At 40.6% G+C, this 18826-nt stretch overlaps 1 protein-coding gene across 10 annotated transcripts in view; it reads right to left on the bottom strand.

Moving 5' to 3' along the window:
• dmd (dystrophin) overlaps positions 1-18826 on the bottom strand; it is a 1939431-nt gene that overhangs the window by 891659 nt on the left and 1028946 nt on the right. For all 10 annotated transcript variants that reach the window (XM_059968142.1, XM_059968139.1, XM_059968147.1 and 7 more), the window contains one exon: positions 18325-18522. In XM_059968142.1, coding sequence (XP_059824125.1) covers positions 18325-18522 — 198 coding nt within the window. The remainder of the gene's footprint in view (positions 1-18324; positions 18523-18826) is intronic.

Below are 18826 nucleotides of genomic sequence, written 5' to 3'. Positions count from 1 at the left end.
TTTGATTAAATTTATGGTATTAAATTTCTGTGGATATTTTGCATGAAAGTTTTTGACAGGCAAAAGATATTTATTATCACTATGGCCCACAGGTTCGCCAATAAATAGTGGAAGATTAAGACAAGTTCAGTGCTTTCATTTTTATTCAAGAGATAAACACTGGCCCAGCTGAAGAATGAAGGCTGAAGTTTACTAAATGGAATGGCAGAAATGAATGAACAAATGGTCCACTCCAATCTTAATTCTCCTGTTCTTAATCATTATCAGAAACAGTGGAGCATCATGAACCTGTACGGTTTGCATCACAGCACCAACTCAGTTTCAATCTATCATTCTGAAGTCAACTCAAACCCTTTCATGGACGGAAGTGTGTTTTTTGGTAAGCTCAGCTTTCTCACACAGCAGCTGGTATTTCTGGAGATTGAAGAGTTATTTTTGGGTAAATTAAACTTCCAACTAATATTTTTGCTCAGCTTCTTGTCACAAATGTGAGCTAGTCTTCAGTTCTTAATGTAAATGGCAAGCAATAACTTATTTGAAGTTAAAAGTATGGCTTTGCAAACAAACAGCACTGTCCATAGATCATGGACCGCTGGCCCACAGCACAGAACTGGGTGCAGCGTAAAACAATGGGGTTATGTTTATTGGCCTGTTTCAAACCAGATAACACTGATTAAGTTATTTGGTTTAAAGAAGCTTCCAGACCAGGTTAGTACTTACACCTAGCACATCAAATAGCTGATCTATTAATCATTGGAAGGTTTGTGTACTCGGAGAGTCAGCTTCATAGCATTAATTTTGGGGATCGGTGAACTCTCTCCTCAGCTTTTAGACCTGCTGTGTGAAATGGCATCTGAAAAAGTATCACTTGTGTGGCAAAAATAGACAGTATAAATGTTAGAGTTCAGTCAGAATTGTTAGAATGGTCAAAGAACAGGAAAGAGAATGACAGAAAGACAGGGTGACTAGAATCCAATTCTCTGCCTTTGATTTCTGTGATGGATGATTTATTTGTCTACAAATCGTTGGTAGTTATTTTTAGCTTAAAGAAATTGTACCCGTGTTTTGGAATTCCTTTATGTTTTAGAAATTGTTTGTAATTTGGAAATCTTTTATAAGATAGAAAAACTTTGTGAGTTTTAAACATCTTTTAAGAATTTTGTCTGAGTTTAAATTTGCATCACCAAAAATAAAAGGACTTTGTTTAATCTACTTTGTTAGATGGAAGTATCTCCTACTTGATACAGAGGGAGAACGCACCACTGAAGTAATGGATACTGGCAGCAAAACTTGCCGTGTAGGATAAAGAGGGAAGCAGTCTAGCCTTTGAAGATTTGGTGGCTACAGTATAACCTCCCTTTAGTGAAGGTACCCATCGCTATCCATATCGGAAAAGGCTTAAGATTGTTATTTGAGTTCAGAACTTTGCGGTCAACAAACCAATACAGTACCATTGCAGTAATATTCATATAAATGAGAGGGTGATTGTCAATGTGAACTTGACTGGCAGATTCCATGCTCAATCTTTTTATGACTCAATAAGCATATCAACAAGTGTCGAGAATGAGTGTATTTTCTGTTTATGGTTTTCCATTACCATCTCAGAATCAGATTTAATATTATTGGCATACATCATGAAATTCATTATTTTGCAGCAGCAGGTCATTGCAATACATAATAATTGTTTAAAAACTATAAATTACAATAGGTAATATATTTTAAAAATTAATCAAATCAAATCAAGTGTAATTATCATTATAACCATACATGGGTACAGCAGAATGAGACAGTGTTCTTCTGGGACAAAGTTGCAAAAACATATACATGCATTCAAAATAGAAAGACAGAGAGAGAGAAAAAAAGAATATAGTCATGCAAGAAAACATATTTTTAATCCATCACCCTGAGCGAGAAGTCCCGCAAATTGATGGTTTCTGGCAGACAAGCTTGTAATTCCACCACTCCCACACTGGAGGGCAACACCAACAGGAGAGGCCACCCCAACTGAGTACAGATGCCATGCTACACTGCCTCCTGTGTCCCTCACCTGGACTGCAGCAGCAGGCAAGCCTGTGGCTTGAGGTCTGTCCTTGCTACCGCAAAAGTTGGCATTGCTGCCTCGCCTCCTGTCTCGCTGCCAAACAACGGAAACAGGCCTGTGGCACTCAATATCCAATAGCATTGTGAGATTGCAAAAGAAACATCCAGGACAGTCACTTACACTGCACACCACCTTTTTGCACCAACTCCAGATGTCTTGCATGGTTCTGGATCATTGGTCTCGAATGCCACAGATCTGGTCCTCAGCAGACTGCAACATTCCTGATTCATCCAGAGCTTTTGGTTTGGGTAGGTTTGGTATGTTCTCGAAGGCACCCACTTGTCTACATAAGTCTTGAAAAAGTTGGTGACAACTGTGGCATATCTGTTCAAATTTGAATATGAATCCCTGAATATTGTCCAGTCCCACCGACTCAAACCAGTCTTGCAATCAATCCCCTGCCTTCCTTGAGCATAATTTCTCGGTCTTCAAAATTGGTGCTGCAGTCTTTAGTTCCTGCCTATAGGCCAGGGGTAGAAGCAGAGTCAGGTGATCGGACTTTCCACAGTGTGGACAGAGGATGGCACTGTAAGCATTCTTGATGGTGGTATCACAGTGGTCAAGTGAAGTGTGGAGCTTAGGAGAGACAATGGCGCCTAACGGTGACTCCTTCACTTGCATCTTTGGAAACAGCTCTATTTCTATGTTTAATATCTCTATTTTTCCCTTTCAGGGTTCTTTTGAAGACCCTGATCTGGAGTTACACGCTGACAACTGTTCTTTGCAGGAATGGGACCTGCTCTTGGGGTCTCACGACTGGCTGTTATTCAATATATCAAAGACGTGGCCTAGAAGATTGGTTCACTTTTGGAGTTTTGGGATTTCGTGACTCTGGAGGTGGGTGGACTTGAGGGTGCTTCTGCAGGAAATCAGTGTGTCATGGGAGAAGGAAGATCTCTGGCTGTGTTCTAACATTTAACTGTCATTCATTTTTTGGGGCATTCCTTTGTTTTCATGGATGGTTGCAAGGAAAAATAGAATTTCAGGATGTATACTGTATACATTTCTCTGACATTAAATGTACCTTTGAAACCTTTGAAGTGTTTTGGCTCCTCAGGTTCGACAGATAACATGCTGGTGGTTCATGTTCAGAGACTTCGTCAAGTTGCCCTGTTTGAAATCCCTTACAATGATAAGGAAGGCATCAGACTGCACTGTTTTGTTACTGCTGATTATGGTGCTCAGCTCCTCCAGAGTCTGTCTGATGTTGGCCTGAGGTGAAATGTACAGCACTACCAGGATGATGGAGGAAAACTGCCTCGACAGATAAAATGGATGTGCAAGATGGTCCAGTTCGGGCGAGTAGGACGGAGATAGAAATGCCACGTTTCTGCATCATGATGAGTTAATAATAAAGCATGCTCTATCTCCTCGACCTTTAATAGACTGAGGCCATCCTATATTTGTAGAGAATGGTGAAGCCATCAGGCTGCAGTGTTGCATCCAAAATAATAGGTGTGAGCCATTTTTCAGAAAAGCCAAATACACAGCAGTTCCTAATGTCCCTCTGGTACTGCAATCTTGACCCGAGCTCTTCAATCTTCCCAATGATCAAAGTTTCTGAATAGCTTGAAAAGACATTTGAATGACTTACTACTTACTCAGGCAGAGTACAATGAAAGACCTTACTTCTGCAAAATTCCTGCTCTCTCCTCAACCTCACTGTAAATATAAATCGTATTTAACATGCAATGCCACAACAAAACCAGTGGTCTAAATATAAATTGTAACTAACAAACACACTAATACATAGACTTAAAATAACTGAGCCAATATTAATAACCTAATATAAAGAAGGCTTGCTCACAACTGATACTTTTTTGGAATGTGGCAGGGAACATGAAAACCCAGTGAAAGCCCACACACTCCATGAGGAGGATGTACAGAGACATCTTGCAGAACAGCACTGGAACTGAACTCCAAACTCTGGAACGCCCTGATTTATCGTAGCTTTGCGTTAACCACTATGCTACCATGAAGGATTATTGGTGTGATCTGTACTCAGGTCTCCAGATTCTTTGCTCAGCTGTTGGATTACTGGCTACTAATTTAGCAACTTTACTACCTTTGTACCCCGATGCCTAAACCAAACTGAAATTGTCCAGACGTTGTGAACTCGATAATGTGCTGAGAGATACTGACCTCAAAAAACAAATCAGTTTATTTTAATATTCTGCCATTTCCTCTTTAACCCTTGTTTGCAAATGATAAAAGAATACTAAGTCAAAGTAAATTCATCATCACAGTACCTATCCAGGCACTTACAAGAAAGTAAAGAAATACAACAAAATTTATGAAAAACTATGCATAAAGATTGACAAACAACCAATGTGCAAAACAAGACAAATTGAGCAAATACTATATAAATAATGCTGAGAAACCATAATGAGCTATAAAAATATGGAAATGAATTCTGCAGCTTTGCAGTTCTCTGAGAAAATAACCTTCTTTTTCGTTCCTCATCTAAATACAAGAGATTTAAACCCTGCATTAACATCTCCTCATTCTCTACTGCTGAAGAATATGGTAACACCGCATCTCCTTGCATCACTTGAAAATTCTGAATATGTCTTTAATTTAAAATAAATTAAATGCATTTCTTTATCATTTCCCTGTATCTGTTTCACCCTGGCATCTACAGAAAGGGAGCAAGTTGGAATTAACCAGTTCCCTCAAGCTACACATCACTGTACCAAAGCTACAGTGCACACAGGAGCGTCTTGGTGCCAATATTACAACATGGCATTACTTTAAGGTTTTGCAGGATTGAAAATTCTTGAATTTGAAATGAGTTTTTTTATTTCCTTTTAGTGGAGCCAGGAGCCTGACCCATGAAAAGCATCAGAAGCTGTAGCACTAAACTGGGCACTGCCACTAAGAAGGCTCATTAAAATTACAGTGAGGCAGAAGAAAATCAACTGTTTCATGGATTTCAGCTCTAAAGATAACATTAAGAAGAATTGTAAATCTGTTGATAACAAATTAATTTCAGTGTAATTACATAAACATCAAACACAAAATATTGCATGATCAGAGGAAATATGCATGCCTACAGATTGCAATTTAGATGACTGGGAAGCTCTGACACTGAAGGTCATGCACATTTGTTTTTGAAGCTTCACTACAGTAATGGACATTAATAAATTCAGCAACACAATTATTCTCTTTCTTCCAGCATGGGATCTTTCTTCATCAGCAAGAAAGCAGTTCAATTAATTTGAACAGTAAAAGGAAACACTAATTTGTGCAGCATGCTGGGTTGGATTTTTAATGAGAGTACCAGTAAGATTAAATCTCAGACAAGACGGATTAAATATGCTTTACATTTCCCACACCCACAGGTTCCTTCTCAGACATTGCTGATGATTTCAACAATGGAAGTATTCCCAGAATTTCTAAATGATTACTGAGTGAATATCCCTCTTTCTTTGGGCTTTGCCATATTTTCAGGAATTGAGAAGGCATTTGCATTGTTTATTTTAACCACAATTTAGATCAAAGAAATATTTATTAGTTTAATTACAGTCCTCGCACAGTCCTCAGTATATGGATCATGGAGAGAACCACACATTCTCTCTTTCATTCAGCTGGAATGGCTCAGGTCCAGTTCCCCCATCATGCGATATGCTGGCCAACTGCAGGGAGCAACCACAATACCTCAGAAAACAAGGTGACATCTCAATTTCATTGGACATACCCTGTCACCCCCCCCCCCCACTGGAAATCTCAGTGTGAAGGGGAGCCTCATTTACCTTGCTCCTTGCACATATAATGTGCAATATAACCACAATATTGTGTACTTTGGGGTATGGCTAGATCCCTGAAAAGAAAAGTCCAATAATTCAGTTACACCCAGAATTTTCAGGTCTCCTAAGAAAAATAACAGCAGTTCAGCTGGTGAAAACAAGCAGGTCAATCTCAAACTATTTCTCATGGTCAACATGAGCCGGTCAACACAAAAGGGCTATTTTAAAACAACATTTAAAAATGCATTGCATAGATAACCAGATGCAATATCACAACTTCTCACCCTTTGTGAGAACCAGTTCAATAATGGGTTATAGTCAAAATAAATATTTTTCTCTACTAAAACTGATTACCTGATTCAAAGATTAAAGAACAAACAAGAGAAAGTTAGCAGATGCTGGAAATCCAAGTAACACACAAAATTCTGGAGGAACTCAGCAGGCCAGGCAGCATCTATGGAAAAAGTACGGTCCTGCTTACAGGTCTCGACCCAAAATGCTGACTGTACTTTTTTCCATATATGCTGCCTGGCTTGCTGAGTTCCTCCAGAATTTTGTGTGTGTCAAAGGTTCAAAGGTTCATTTATTATCAAAGCATGAATCCACATACAACTCTGAAGTTTGTATTTCTCCAGATAGACACAAAACAAAGAAATAATATGAAAGTCATTCACAGAGTAGTCTTTCTGTTCTTCAGTTTCCTTTGTATCCTATCATTTATATACAGTATGCCCTGGCCCTATTCAGTTCCCAAAATGATTCACCTTGCACTTAGCAGGATTAAAGTCCATAGGCAGAAATTCATCCAACTTTTCAACTGATCTATATCCTGCTTTAGCCTTAATGTTTGTTTATTTAATTACTTTGCACACATTTCATGTAATTTAAATTTAAGTTAACTTCAATGTTAGGAGTACGTTTTTGTTTAATTATTAATGTTTTTCAGTGCATGTCGGCAATAGAATTTCAGGATGATTGAGAGATGGCTTTCAGGTTCTTCCACCTGATGTCTGGTCGATGCTTGTTCACAGAAACTGCAGGATTGAGGCATCATCAATATTAGGAGCAATGCCACTCTAAATTGAAATGCAGTAGACATGTATTCCCTGACTCGTGAGTATTACCTTTGTTTAATTTCTGGGGGCACAAAACGGAACAGTAGTGACAAGGGAGTTTTAAAATGAACCTGATATGACTATCTACCTGAGAGAGAGAGAGAGAGAGAGACATTCAACTTTTTAAAAAAGAACTTGCTGCACATTTTTTCGAAAGGAGAGAGATTTTCAAGTTTTTTTAAAAAAGACTGCAAATGAATAAGGTTCACAGGCTTATGATCAGTGAGTACCAGGTGATGATGATGATAATAATAATAATAATAATAAATAAAAAGCAGAAATGTCTGGCTACATCGGAAATATAGATGTGTTTGATTGCATAAGAGACAACTGGGTGATGTACGCTGAATGAATTCAGCAGTATTTTAAAGCAAATGGAATAGCCAATCAGAAATGTCTGTCAGTTTTGTTGAGTGCAATTGATGGAAAAGCACAGTTTACTTAGAAGTTCAACTGCTCCAACCAAACCAGCTGAAATCAGCTTTGCTGATATTGTGAATATACTGCAGAACTGAAACCATTGTTGATTGCAGAACAGTTTAAGTTTCATAAGTAGAACCAAAAGGAAGTGGAGTTCATTTCAGCTTACATGGCTGAACTGAACAAATTGTCTGAGCGTTGTCAGTTCAGCAATGGGCACTGAGAAATCAGTTAGTTTGTGGAATCTTACAAGATAGCTTTCAAAAACAACTCCCAACTGAAGCACAGCTCACATTGAAAAGAGCAGTTGAAATCATTGTATCAACGGAAACAGCAGCCAGAGATGCAAGTGAAATGCAGTCAGGAATGAAAGTGAGCATAACGAAAATTGCAACGCCAAAACAGGAACCTGCCTGACCAAACAAATTGTGTTACAGTTGTGGCAGGGACTCACAGAGCAGACAAAAATAGATCGACTGCACAGGGAAGAGAAAAAAAATAAAAAGTCAAGTTGCAGTTTCAGAAAGAGCACTAATCTGCATGCTGTTGATGAAAAATCAGTTTATGATGAGAGTGACACAGGACTGGTGGCCTTCATATCAATAATGAAAAAAGTAACACGAGACAAGCAGTATGGCTTACACCAGAAAGGAACAGCAAATTAATTAAAACCGAATTGGACACTGGATTGACTGTTTCAAGCATCACAAAAAAATCAATTCGAATGGCATTTCAAAGATACTGAACTGAAGCCTGCAGATACCAAACTGAGAACTTACACTGGAGAAATGCCATTCATAACTGTGGGAATAACATTCATAACAGTGAAATGCAACAACCAACGAAGCACATGAGGCTTGCATGTGGTAAAAACAAGAGGGCCAGCAATGTTGGGCTGCAATTGGTTGCGACAACTACAACTTGATTGGAGATCTGCCCACCATTTGCGTGCCACATCCCACGAAATGATGTAGACCTCCACTAGTCTCGATAGACCATGGATTCGCATCTTGGAAAGTTTCCAGGGCGCAAGCCTGGGCAAGGGTTTTTTTTAAAATGGAAGACCAGCAGTTGCCCAAGCTGCAAGTTCTCCCTCTCCACGCCACCAATGTTGTACAAGGGAAGGGCATTGGGACCCATACAGCTTGGCACCAGTGTCATCGCAGAGCAATGTGTAGTTAAGTGCCTTGCTCAAGGACACACACACAGCCTCAGCCAGGGCTTGAACTAGCAACCTTCAGATAACTAGACGAACACCTTAACCACTTGGCTACGCGCCACGAAATACAGTTAACTGAAAGCAAATTAAGAAAGCTACTGGATGATGCCAAAGCAGTGTTCAAGAATGGCATTGGAAAACCGAAAACATATCCAAGTGTTAGAGAAAAATGCTACACTCAAGTTTTAAAACGCCTACCTGGTTCCTTATAATAGCAGTGATAAAGTAGGCAGTGAGCTAGATTGCATGGAGCTAGATTCCAAGGCTGAGTAGAGCCCATGCCAACGCCAATGGTCCTAGTAGCCAAAATGAATGTGTCTGTCAGGATCTATGACAATTTTAAGGTCACCATCAACCCAGTACTGAAAGTAGATCAATACCCTCTGCCCAGAATAGTGGATTCCTTGGCAACCCTTTCCAGAGGAAAATAGTTCAGCAAAGTAGATTTAGCTGATGCCTACCTACAGATGGAGGTGGAAATAGAATCCAAACTGTTTCTCACCAAGAACACCCACAAAAGGCTTTATCATTATAATGGGCTTATTTTTGGAGTAGCATCTGCACCTGTACTCTGGCAGAAAGCTATGGACCAGGTGCTGGAAGACTGCCCAGGCAATCAGTATTACCTGAATGGCATCACTGTTATCAGTGAAGATGACAAGAAACATCTTCAAAATCTTCAAAACAGTGTTAAAAAAATTAGTTAATTATGGGCTCAGTGTGCGACACAAGTGTGTATTCTTTAAATCAAACATCCCTCTCTGTGCTTACACCGTTGACACACAAGCACTACACACCAGCTAAGAAAATTCAAGCAGTGGTGGATACCCCAAGACCAAAGGGTATGTCACAAATGTGGTTCTTTTCAATAGGTTTCAAAGGCACATTTAATGTCAGAGAAATGTGTACAATACACATCCTGAAATTCTTTTTCTTCGCAAACATGCACAAAGACAGAGGAGAGCCCCAAAGAATGAATGACAGTTAAATATTAGAACCCCAAAGCTCCCCCAACTCCCCCACCCATGTGTAAGCAGCAGCATAGTGATGACCCCCCCTCCCCACCAGTAAAAAAAATCGGCATTCCCCACGAGCTCGCAAGCTAGCAGCAAAGTAACCCACAAAGTTTAGTCTACACATAGTTAGAATATTATGTACCCCAAAATATAGTTACAATCATATTACAAAATAAACAGAAGTATCTACCTTAAATACACACAACATGCACACAGTTACACATCTCCATCGCTAAAGAAATACAACATTCCACCATTTATGATGGGAAAAGCACCATAAAGCCAATCTGAGTGCTTCAGTTTATGACCCAGCCAACACCAAGTTAATGCCAGGAACAACAACGTAATGACAGAACGCTCAGCACAATTGTACACTTACAGTCAGGTACAAATAAAAAATAAAATTAAACTAAACTTTGCTGGCTGACACTGAATGTATGCAGAAATGGAGAGGGAAAACAGTGAGTTAATTATGAGGATATACTAGGGAAGTGATTGAAGTACGCACACTCACTGCAAAGGCAGAATGACAAGGCAATGTTTGTGTGTGACTAAATGAAGGTGCATTGAGTACTCTCCATTTCAGCAACTAATCGTGGAAATGCTGATGGTCTCTAATACAAATCAAAAGTCTCCCTATTACAGCAGGGATGATCCAAAGGGAAACCAGAAAGGACCCCACACTATCTCAGGTTTATATGGCAACCCAAAATGGCTGGAATGAGCAACAGAAATTCCAGTTCCCCCATCTTTACCAGCACCGGGATGAACTTACTCTTGATGGGGGTGCCTTATGTGGCAACTGAGTTGTTTTACCATCCTAGCTGAGAGCTAAAATGTTGGAGGAACTACATGCCCATCATCTAGATGTGGTCAAAATTAAAGCATTGGCTTATCGCTTTGTCTGGGATAGATTAACAGATCAAACAGTTTGCCATGCACTGTTTGAGATGCTAACACATCCAGAGGATGCAAAGAGCAGTGCTTCTCATTTCTGGGAATGGCCTGCATTGCCTTCGCAGATGACTCATGTGGATTTTGCCTGACCATTCATGGGCACAATTCTCTCGGTAGTAGTGAATGTTGCTACAAAGTGGCCAGAAGTGTTCCCAATAGCCTCCCTCATTGCTGATGTGTTGAGAAGCCTCTTCGCAAGGACTGGTGTTCCAGAACAGTGGACTACAGTTTGTTGAGAACAGTTTCAGTCAAGCCTGAAAATTAATGGAACAAGACATACCGATCTACACTGTACTATCCAGCTACAAATCACTTGGCAATAAATTTTGTCCAGTGTGTAAGGAACACACTGTATGGTCACTGAATTAGAAGCTCATAGATTTCCTGCTTGCATATCGCAATGCAGCACATTCCACAACCAGTAACTCACCAGCGATGCTGTGCCTGAGTCATCCATTGTGTTCACACTTGGATCTCATCAAACCCAACCTCTGTCATGGTTCCAGTTGGCCGTTCCCCTTTAACAATTCTTTCTCCCTGATCATGCCCCAATTTCAGTCAATTGCTGTTAGTTACCCAATAATTGTACATCTGGCTTTCATCAGAGACTGGGAAATAAATACGATGGTGACTCTATCATAGGTTGCCAGTTCGTTGGTCAATTCTCGTGTGAGACTTCGTTCCCTGTTCTGATTAGAACCAGTAGTTCTAAGTTCCGCTCTAGTTTCTAGAGAGTCCCTGTGAATCCCGTCTCCTTGTCAAGATCCCTCTGGTTTCTGCTCTACGTTCAGGTCTACGCCAGCCTCCCCAACTGAGTCAACGTGCCAGTGTCCTGCACTTGGGTTCTCCTCCGTCACCCCCGTGTAACAACCTCAGGAGTATGCAGGACAAACAACTGAAACCAATTGGGGGGCTTCTCAAGTAAGAAAGTTTGATGTTTTACTTCTGGACAAGCAGTCCTGGAAAGGGACTTCAGAGGACATTAACAGTGGGTACTTGGAAAGATTAAGGATAGAACTGGACCACTCTCCTACACAGTGGAAATTGTGTCTGATGTCATCTGTAGACAATATATTGATCAGTTGAGGAGAGCAGAATCAATTGTTGGAGAAGGAGTCCAGAGCTGTCAGAATCAGTTCCTGCAGTCCCAGAGTCAACTCCTATAACCACCATGTAGGAAGTGCCAGGGACCTTTGATTGGTTCACAACCAAAAGTCTCACCTGCCAAGAAGGGTGACCATAGTACCCCCACTGCCCCTCCCATCTCCAATTCTCAGGAGACATTATCCCATAAAAGTAAGAACTCCTCACTAGCAATTAAGTCTTTAGGCCTGAATGGGATAATAAAAAATTCTCTATGCTGTGAATGCCTATATAATAGTTGTATTACATAGTATATTGTGCATGTAGTTTACATGCATTCTATATTGAGTTGGAGTTTATAGCTAAGCAGGGAGGAGTGTTGTGTATATGATTTTTCAGTAATATTTGAGTAATATTGTAAATATATTTATTTAAGCATTTCTCATTTGTTTACACAATTCTTTAAGTGATATATGTAAAAGTAAGTGAATGGTATACTTCATAAGTGAGTACATTACTGAAATAAAACACAGTAGATATGTTTGCTCATGCTCCTGGGTTTTTCTTTGGATTAACTTCTGGAGTTACAAAACATAACAAATGTCATTATGTTTTATAGCCTGTCTGTGTTTTGTCCCTGCTGTCCTTCCTTACTTATCATATTATCTTTTTTGCTCATATTTCTTCCACCTATGGCCGTGCTTCAGTTGTTCCCCTGCTTCCCTCCCCACCCCACTGTTGCTCTAGTTCAAAACCTTCTGAGTAGCATGAGATAACCTCCTGGCAGGATATTAGTTCCCCTCCATTTCAAATGCAAGCCATCTTATTATTCAGGTCCCGCTTTCCCTGCAAGAGAGCCTTAATGATCCACAAATCCGAAGCCCTCCTTCCTGTACCAGCTCCTTCACAACATATTGAATTGGACTATGTATCCATTTCTCACATCACTTGCACACAGCATAGGTAGTAACCTTGAGATTATAACCCTGAAAATCCTGCTTTTTAACTTTTGATATAGTTCCCTAAAATCACTTTGGAGAACTTCATCCCTGCTCCCACAAATATCATTGCTACTAATATGAACCACATTTTCTGGCTTCTGACCCTTCCTTCTTGAAATGTCCTTTACCCACTGTAAGACATTGTTGACCCTGCACCAGAGAGGCAACTCTGTATGGAGTCTTGACCTTGACAACAGAAATGCCTATCTGTGTCTCCTGCTATCAACTGTCTGGCTTCTCCCTTCCCTTCCTTGCCACTGACCCTGACACTGTTGGCCTCTGGAAGGTCATCTCCCCCAACAGTATCTAAATGGTTTTATACCTCATGAGTTAGTTTTCGTGACCACCTCACTAAAACTCTCATCTTCGATATCCTCAGTATCCTAGATGATCATGACTACCCCTTCTGTTCCCTAGTCTAATAGGAGATGCAGCTGAGTACATTTCTCACAGATGTAGTCATCAGGGAAACTACAAGGTTCCCTGAACTCCCACATCTTGCGGGAGGGGCATTCCATTACTTCATCACCTTTGTGCATTCCTCTTGGCAATACTTCCAAAGTGTATTTGCATGCCTGAGTAGATTCAAGCAACATTTAACTGGTGGGGGGAAGGCCGACTGCTCATTGAGGGGCTGTGGAAGGATTTGGAAGGCAATCTGAGCAACTGAGGTCATATCATGGATCTTCTGCACTTGTATCATCTGCAGAAACTTTCATAAATAATAACTAGATTACATCATCCACATTTTGTATTGATAGTCCTTTAGACCCTTGCTGAAAGGACAAAGAGAACATGCAGGTGTCACATGCTTCATCGTTGTCCCTAACAACCAGTGTCTCACTCATTCACTGACCGAAGGTAGCTTCTGCTGTGCAACGGTACAACACAGGTCAGACCTTGCCAATCTTTCCAGCAAACGTGAAAAATTCATGGTTCTGCAAGAGGATGAAATTGTTTTTATAAAAAAAGGATCCCCTCTCTTATGGTTCAATCGCATGATTAGGCTGTTCTGGATGCCTGCCTGTTGAATGTGGGTTTGTGGATTCTATACCGGCTCTGTATGGGATTGTGGAATTTTTGTCTTGTCACCAGTAGGTGAGATGAAGCGAAAGTGGTGGTGAAAGTGTTAGTTTACACTTACATGAACCTGCTTGAAGAACTCACGTGTCAGGAAGGCTCCTTTGATATGTGGAGGTCATATTTGCACCAGTAGTCATAATTAGCATCAAAATCTTGGTTTAAATGCCCTGACTCTAGGTGGATAGTGATACCTAGTTGAGGGTTAAGTTAGTTAAAAGTCTGTCCCGAGCCTTATTGGCTCATCAGGCTGGTGCTTATGCTGGTTTCCATGGCGTGAAGCGACTGAGAGTGTGAGACTCCCCCCGCCCCCCCCACCCCAAATAATATGACTACCATTAAAAATTATCCTGTGGTGCACATTTTACAGCTGCAGTACACACTTTCAATACGTACTTCGGAGCATCGGCAAGCCAGGACTGAAAGCAAGTGGAATAGCAGCATCTTGAGCATTGTAATCTTGAGGGGGATTGCAATCAATATTTCAGTGACCCGGTGTCCTTCCACTTGGAGGACATTTATTACCTCAAGTAATGTGTTGCAGGAGATGTTGTCAAATTCTGCGAGGATCTTTCAGCCATGCAGTACCCAGCAGAACTGTTGTTGACTGGGTTCTGTTACATCAGAACTGCACTTAGTCAAGTTGAAGGCTGCAGCATCACAAACCCCACCTGGTCTAGTTGCATGCCAGCTGATGAGCAATTACATGCAAACCCTACTGCTGAGATAAAGTGTGAGTAAACTGTAACTCGAATGCCCAAAATGGTGGTGCTATGAGTGAAATAGTGGTATCTTCATTTTCGTACTCTTCCAATATTGCCCAGTAGTTCAAGAGTGTCAGCAAGAAGAAAATCACAAGATCGAGTGCTCTCAGCAGGAAATTAAACTAGTAGGTGCAGGAGAGGTCAGAAGGAAAGGGGGGAGGATTTACTTTGCACATTTCTTCCACCAGCTCCCACCCTAATGGTGATCATGGACTCTGCAATGGTTGTTTTAACACTGACCACCATCAATTCCTTGATGGCATCTACCTCGGTGCTGTTGACTCTGGTTGTATATGACCTCATTCTGCAAACGATTGACTATGTCTTGAGCTGACACACCTAACGAGGTTGAATAATAACCATATATGCAGATTAGGGGCGTGATTCATATACACAATTTAAGAAGTAAGTACACTGTACGATATCTGTCTATTAGCTGCAAATACTGTTGAAAGATGAGAATATGGTTCAAAGAACAGTATCTGTATCTTTCCATGTAAATAGCAGGAGTGCAATATTTCAGTACATATTTACAAGCCACAATTACAGATGGAATCACTTCTCCATGCTAAATGATCCCCGAGTCATGGTCCGGTTTGAAGTCTGCATTCCGGTTCACGGTCAAGTCCGCGGACTCCGGGTCCTCCGGCTGTCCCTTGTTTCGGTTGGACTTAACCATAAACACCTGGTGCTCATCTTGGGGCTGGGAATATAAGTGGCCCTGAGATTGAGTGCGGTTGGGGGGGGGGGGGGTCGTCTTGTCAAGATTCCCTGGGAGCAAATGGCTGGTGGAAGGCTAGAACAGCCACTTGCCATCTTTTGGCTGAGTTGGAGAACCATTGCTTCTTGGAGCCTTGCTGTCAGCAGTTGGAGTGGTCATTGCGGTACAGATTCGGCTGTTTCCCGGGCCAGCTGGGTGGCCGTCAGCCACTCTGAGCTAGGTGGGGATCCGGTTGTTTCCATAGCCAGCCAACGTTGCTGGCCGTAACTGCGACTCGGAGCAGCCCCGATGCAGAGGTGGAACTGTCTGTCATTCTCCAGTGTTTGTCTCTTCCTGTCCTCACCCTGTGGGGTAAGTCACGCTGTTCTGCCTTTGCCCTGTGGGATGATCTGTCTTGTCTAGTCCTCTCCTCCGTGGGGTAAGTCAGACCGTTTTTGCCATTGCCCTGCGGGGGGAATCTGTCTTGTCTTTGCCTCTGTCGGGTAAGTCAGGCCATTCTGCCATTACCCGATGGATGGACCTGCCCCACCTTGGTGTGGAGTGAAAATTGAGTCCTGGCTTGTTGAAGGATAAGTCCCGGCTCTATTTTGAGGTACAGTTTCTAGTCTGCCTCTAAGCTCCAGCCTCCGAGTTATGCAAGCCTCAAGACCGCAGCCTCAAGCTCCAAGAACCCAGGCCTGATCATGTCTTCGCCTGGTTTGGGGTCCGAGCCCAAGTCAAGACCCAATTTCTGGGCCCTTGTCCAGTCTCGGGCTCGGAGTCCACACCCAGGCTCCTTGTTCCCAGTCCCTCATCCTGGTCCTGCTTCCCTAGCCTGGTCTGCGACCTGTCCCGTCCTTTAGTTTTGTCCTGTCCTATTCCTAGTACTTCAGTGTCTGTGTCCTGCATTTGGGTCCATTCCCAACACCCCCTTATGACATCCTGGTAATGAATTGTACAGCTATCTCTTCCACTGTCTACTCAAGTACCTTCTAGCCCTTTTCGGGGGAAATTATCCTGTCTACTTCCTGTACCAAACTCTCCAGTACTATGTTGGACAACCAGGATGCTTTCTACATGCCAAGTTAACTTCAGTTTCATTTGTTGCCAACATAATGCACTACCCTTTTAAATGAGGCAGACTGTCTTTCAGACAAGGATAGCTTCAACTGGACAAGCTGCTCACAAACCCAAACACTTCCCTGCAGTGAGGAGCCACAGAGCTGTGCAGTTCATGCTGCCTGCACACTGAAATTGTTAAATTGAGCAGGAAGTACAAATATAGCAGAGTTCTGGTTGAATGGGAATGAGATACTTGCACATAGCAGTCCCTGCATGTTTTTGGGGCTGTTCAATCCCACGACTTTTTTAAAAAAAGATTTATATATTCAGAGAACAATGAAGAACAGCTTCAGAACAATTTCACCTTGTTTAATTTCAGCCACAGAAAAGAGTAGCTTTACAATTTTCCTTCCTTCTACCACAATATAATGAAAATGATAAATGCATTTATAAGGAAATAAATATTCATTAAACTCAAGTCAAACATAACTGCTTTTTTTCCCCATTCTAACATCACAGGAACGTACAAGGATTATTTCTAGCAGCAGGAGACTTATTTCAGAATAAGATGGAACTGTGCCCATGATTGCATTGCCTGACAATTTATTAGTTCAGCTAAATTAAACCTAAGGCAATAGTTATGTGTAACCAGAGCAATCAATATCATAAGAGTTGATGTTAGCTGTAATCATATCAGATCTATGTAGAGAAACAAATGATTAGTTGTGGACATACATCAAAGAGTAGCATATAATCAAAAGAAGATCTGGTTGCTAAAAAAATTGATGCAAGCGTGGAGGTCAACAGTTTTTAAACCAAGCCAGAGTGAGGTCAAGTATACACCTTGTACAACAGTTAAATAACAGAAAATTAGAAAGCATGTAAGGGTCATAAACGCAGAGTAACTGTTAAAAGTAAGGGAAAGACATGACATTTACAGATTCTATGATAAATAAACAAATGGCTATTTTTAAACATGAGCGCCCAATCTAGCAATTTATAAGGATTTCTTTTCAAAGTAATTGGAAAGTATTGAAGCGACATTATATTTTTAAGACCTCCATCAGCGTACTGCAATATTTAATAAATGGATGTGGGGAGGAAAGATAACTGAAGATAGTTGATGTCTATACTAAAATCAGATACCAAAGCTTGGGATTTTAGAAATATTTCATTTTCAGCTATTCAGCAGCAGTTGGCAACAAAAAAGCTTTCAGCATATTTTGAAAATATGAATGACAACTGAGGCAGTGCTAAACAGGGCAAGAGAACCGATGAGTAAAGTGGTTAGCTCAACATGAGAAATCAATATCACAACACATTCAGAATTTGAAAGACAGTAGATATTTAGTTTTAGTTTCATGGCCCATCACATTTAGCATTCTGTGAACAGATGTGCATACCATACTTTTGAAAGAATATTCTGATCTTTAAGACAATTAAATGATAATTCTACCTACTTCCTAGATATTAACTGTGATACTTGCAAATAAGACCTTGAATTATAAAAGGATACAAGATTTTATTTCTCTGAGATGTGTAAAAACTAATAGAATTTAATGAAAAACTGAATTAAAAGGCAATAGTGAATGACCCTTCCGAAACTACAATACAGAAATCAGTACTATTTCCAAAAGAGGTAATTCAAAAGAGGGCAAAGTTTCTTAAAAGTCTTGCCTTGACATGTCGATAAATATTAAATCATGTGAAGTGTTTACATCTTTACAAGGAGAAAGAAATTTTAAGTACATTGAAGTCAAGTTGAATATTTATTATTATATAATTTAATTTTCGCCTACAATTCTCAAAATTCATCTGGTAGATATGATGGGTTAAATGACTCCAGTTCCAATGTGAATAGCATACACATTTTCATATGCCAAAAAGTTCCCAAAGCTACACATAATGGCATGGCTGAGCTCTCAAAGACTGGAATTAATTTGTTAGTAACAGAATCTAATTATTCAAGCTTCTTTTTATTTTTCTTCACTGTTCATGATTATTGCAAACTTTTCAGTTAACTTGATTCAACTTAATAATGTTCACTCAGTGTGTCCTACCTTTAAACATGCATCCTGCTTTGAGAAATCTTCGAAATCCTTGGCTTGAAGCTCAGGAGACTTGAGGAGAAGCGCCTCATCAGACACAGCTTTGTGAAGCTGGTGTACCTCTGTCAGGTAGGCAGAAGGCATGTAAGAGGGTTCAGGCAATATCCTTTCACTCCGCACAGTAACAATGCGTTCTTCGTAAGTACTTAGCTGGCGTGAAAATACAATATGATTTTCAATAGGGAAGAAGCAATGAGATTTGAAACAACAAACTGCATCACCTAGGTAAGCAAAACCACATAATTCTACAAAATTACTTGACCTTATTGATGCTGAGAGTACCAATATGAAAAATTGCATTTCATCATCTGAAATGATTCTTCAAGATTTCTTTAATATACATTTTCATATATAATCAATTTTCTAGTTGGACTGTCTGTATATTGATTTCAATTATGACAGGAGTTAGGAAAATAGAGACATTTTTATTCTAGCTGGGTCAGAAACTGCTATG

The sequence above is a fragment of the Hypanus sabinus genome, chromosome 4, assembly GCF_030144855.1.
Source record: "Hypanus sabinus isolate sHypSab1 chromosome 4, sHypSab1.hap1, whole genome shotgun sequence".
Taxonomy (NCBI): Eukaryota; Metazoa; Chordata; class Chondrichthyes; order Myliobatiformes; family Dasyatidae; genus Hypanus; species Hypanus sabinus.
The sequence above is the reverse complement of the archived record's forward strand: the minus strand, read 5'-3'. Positions and strand labels throughout refer to the sequence as shown.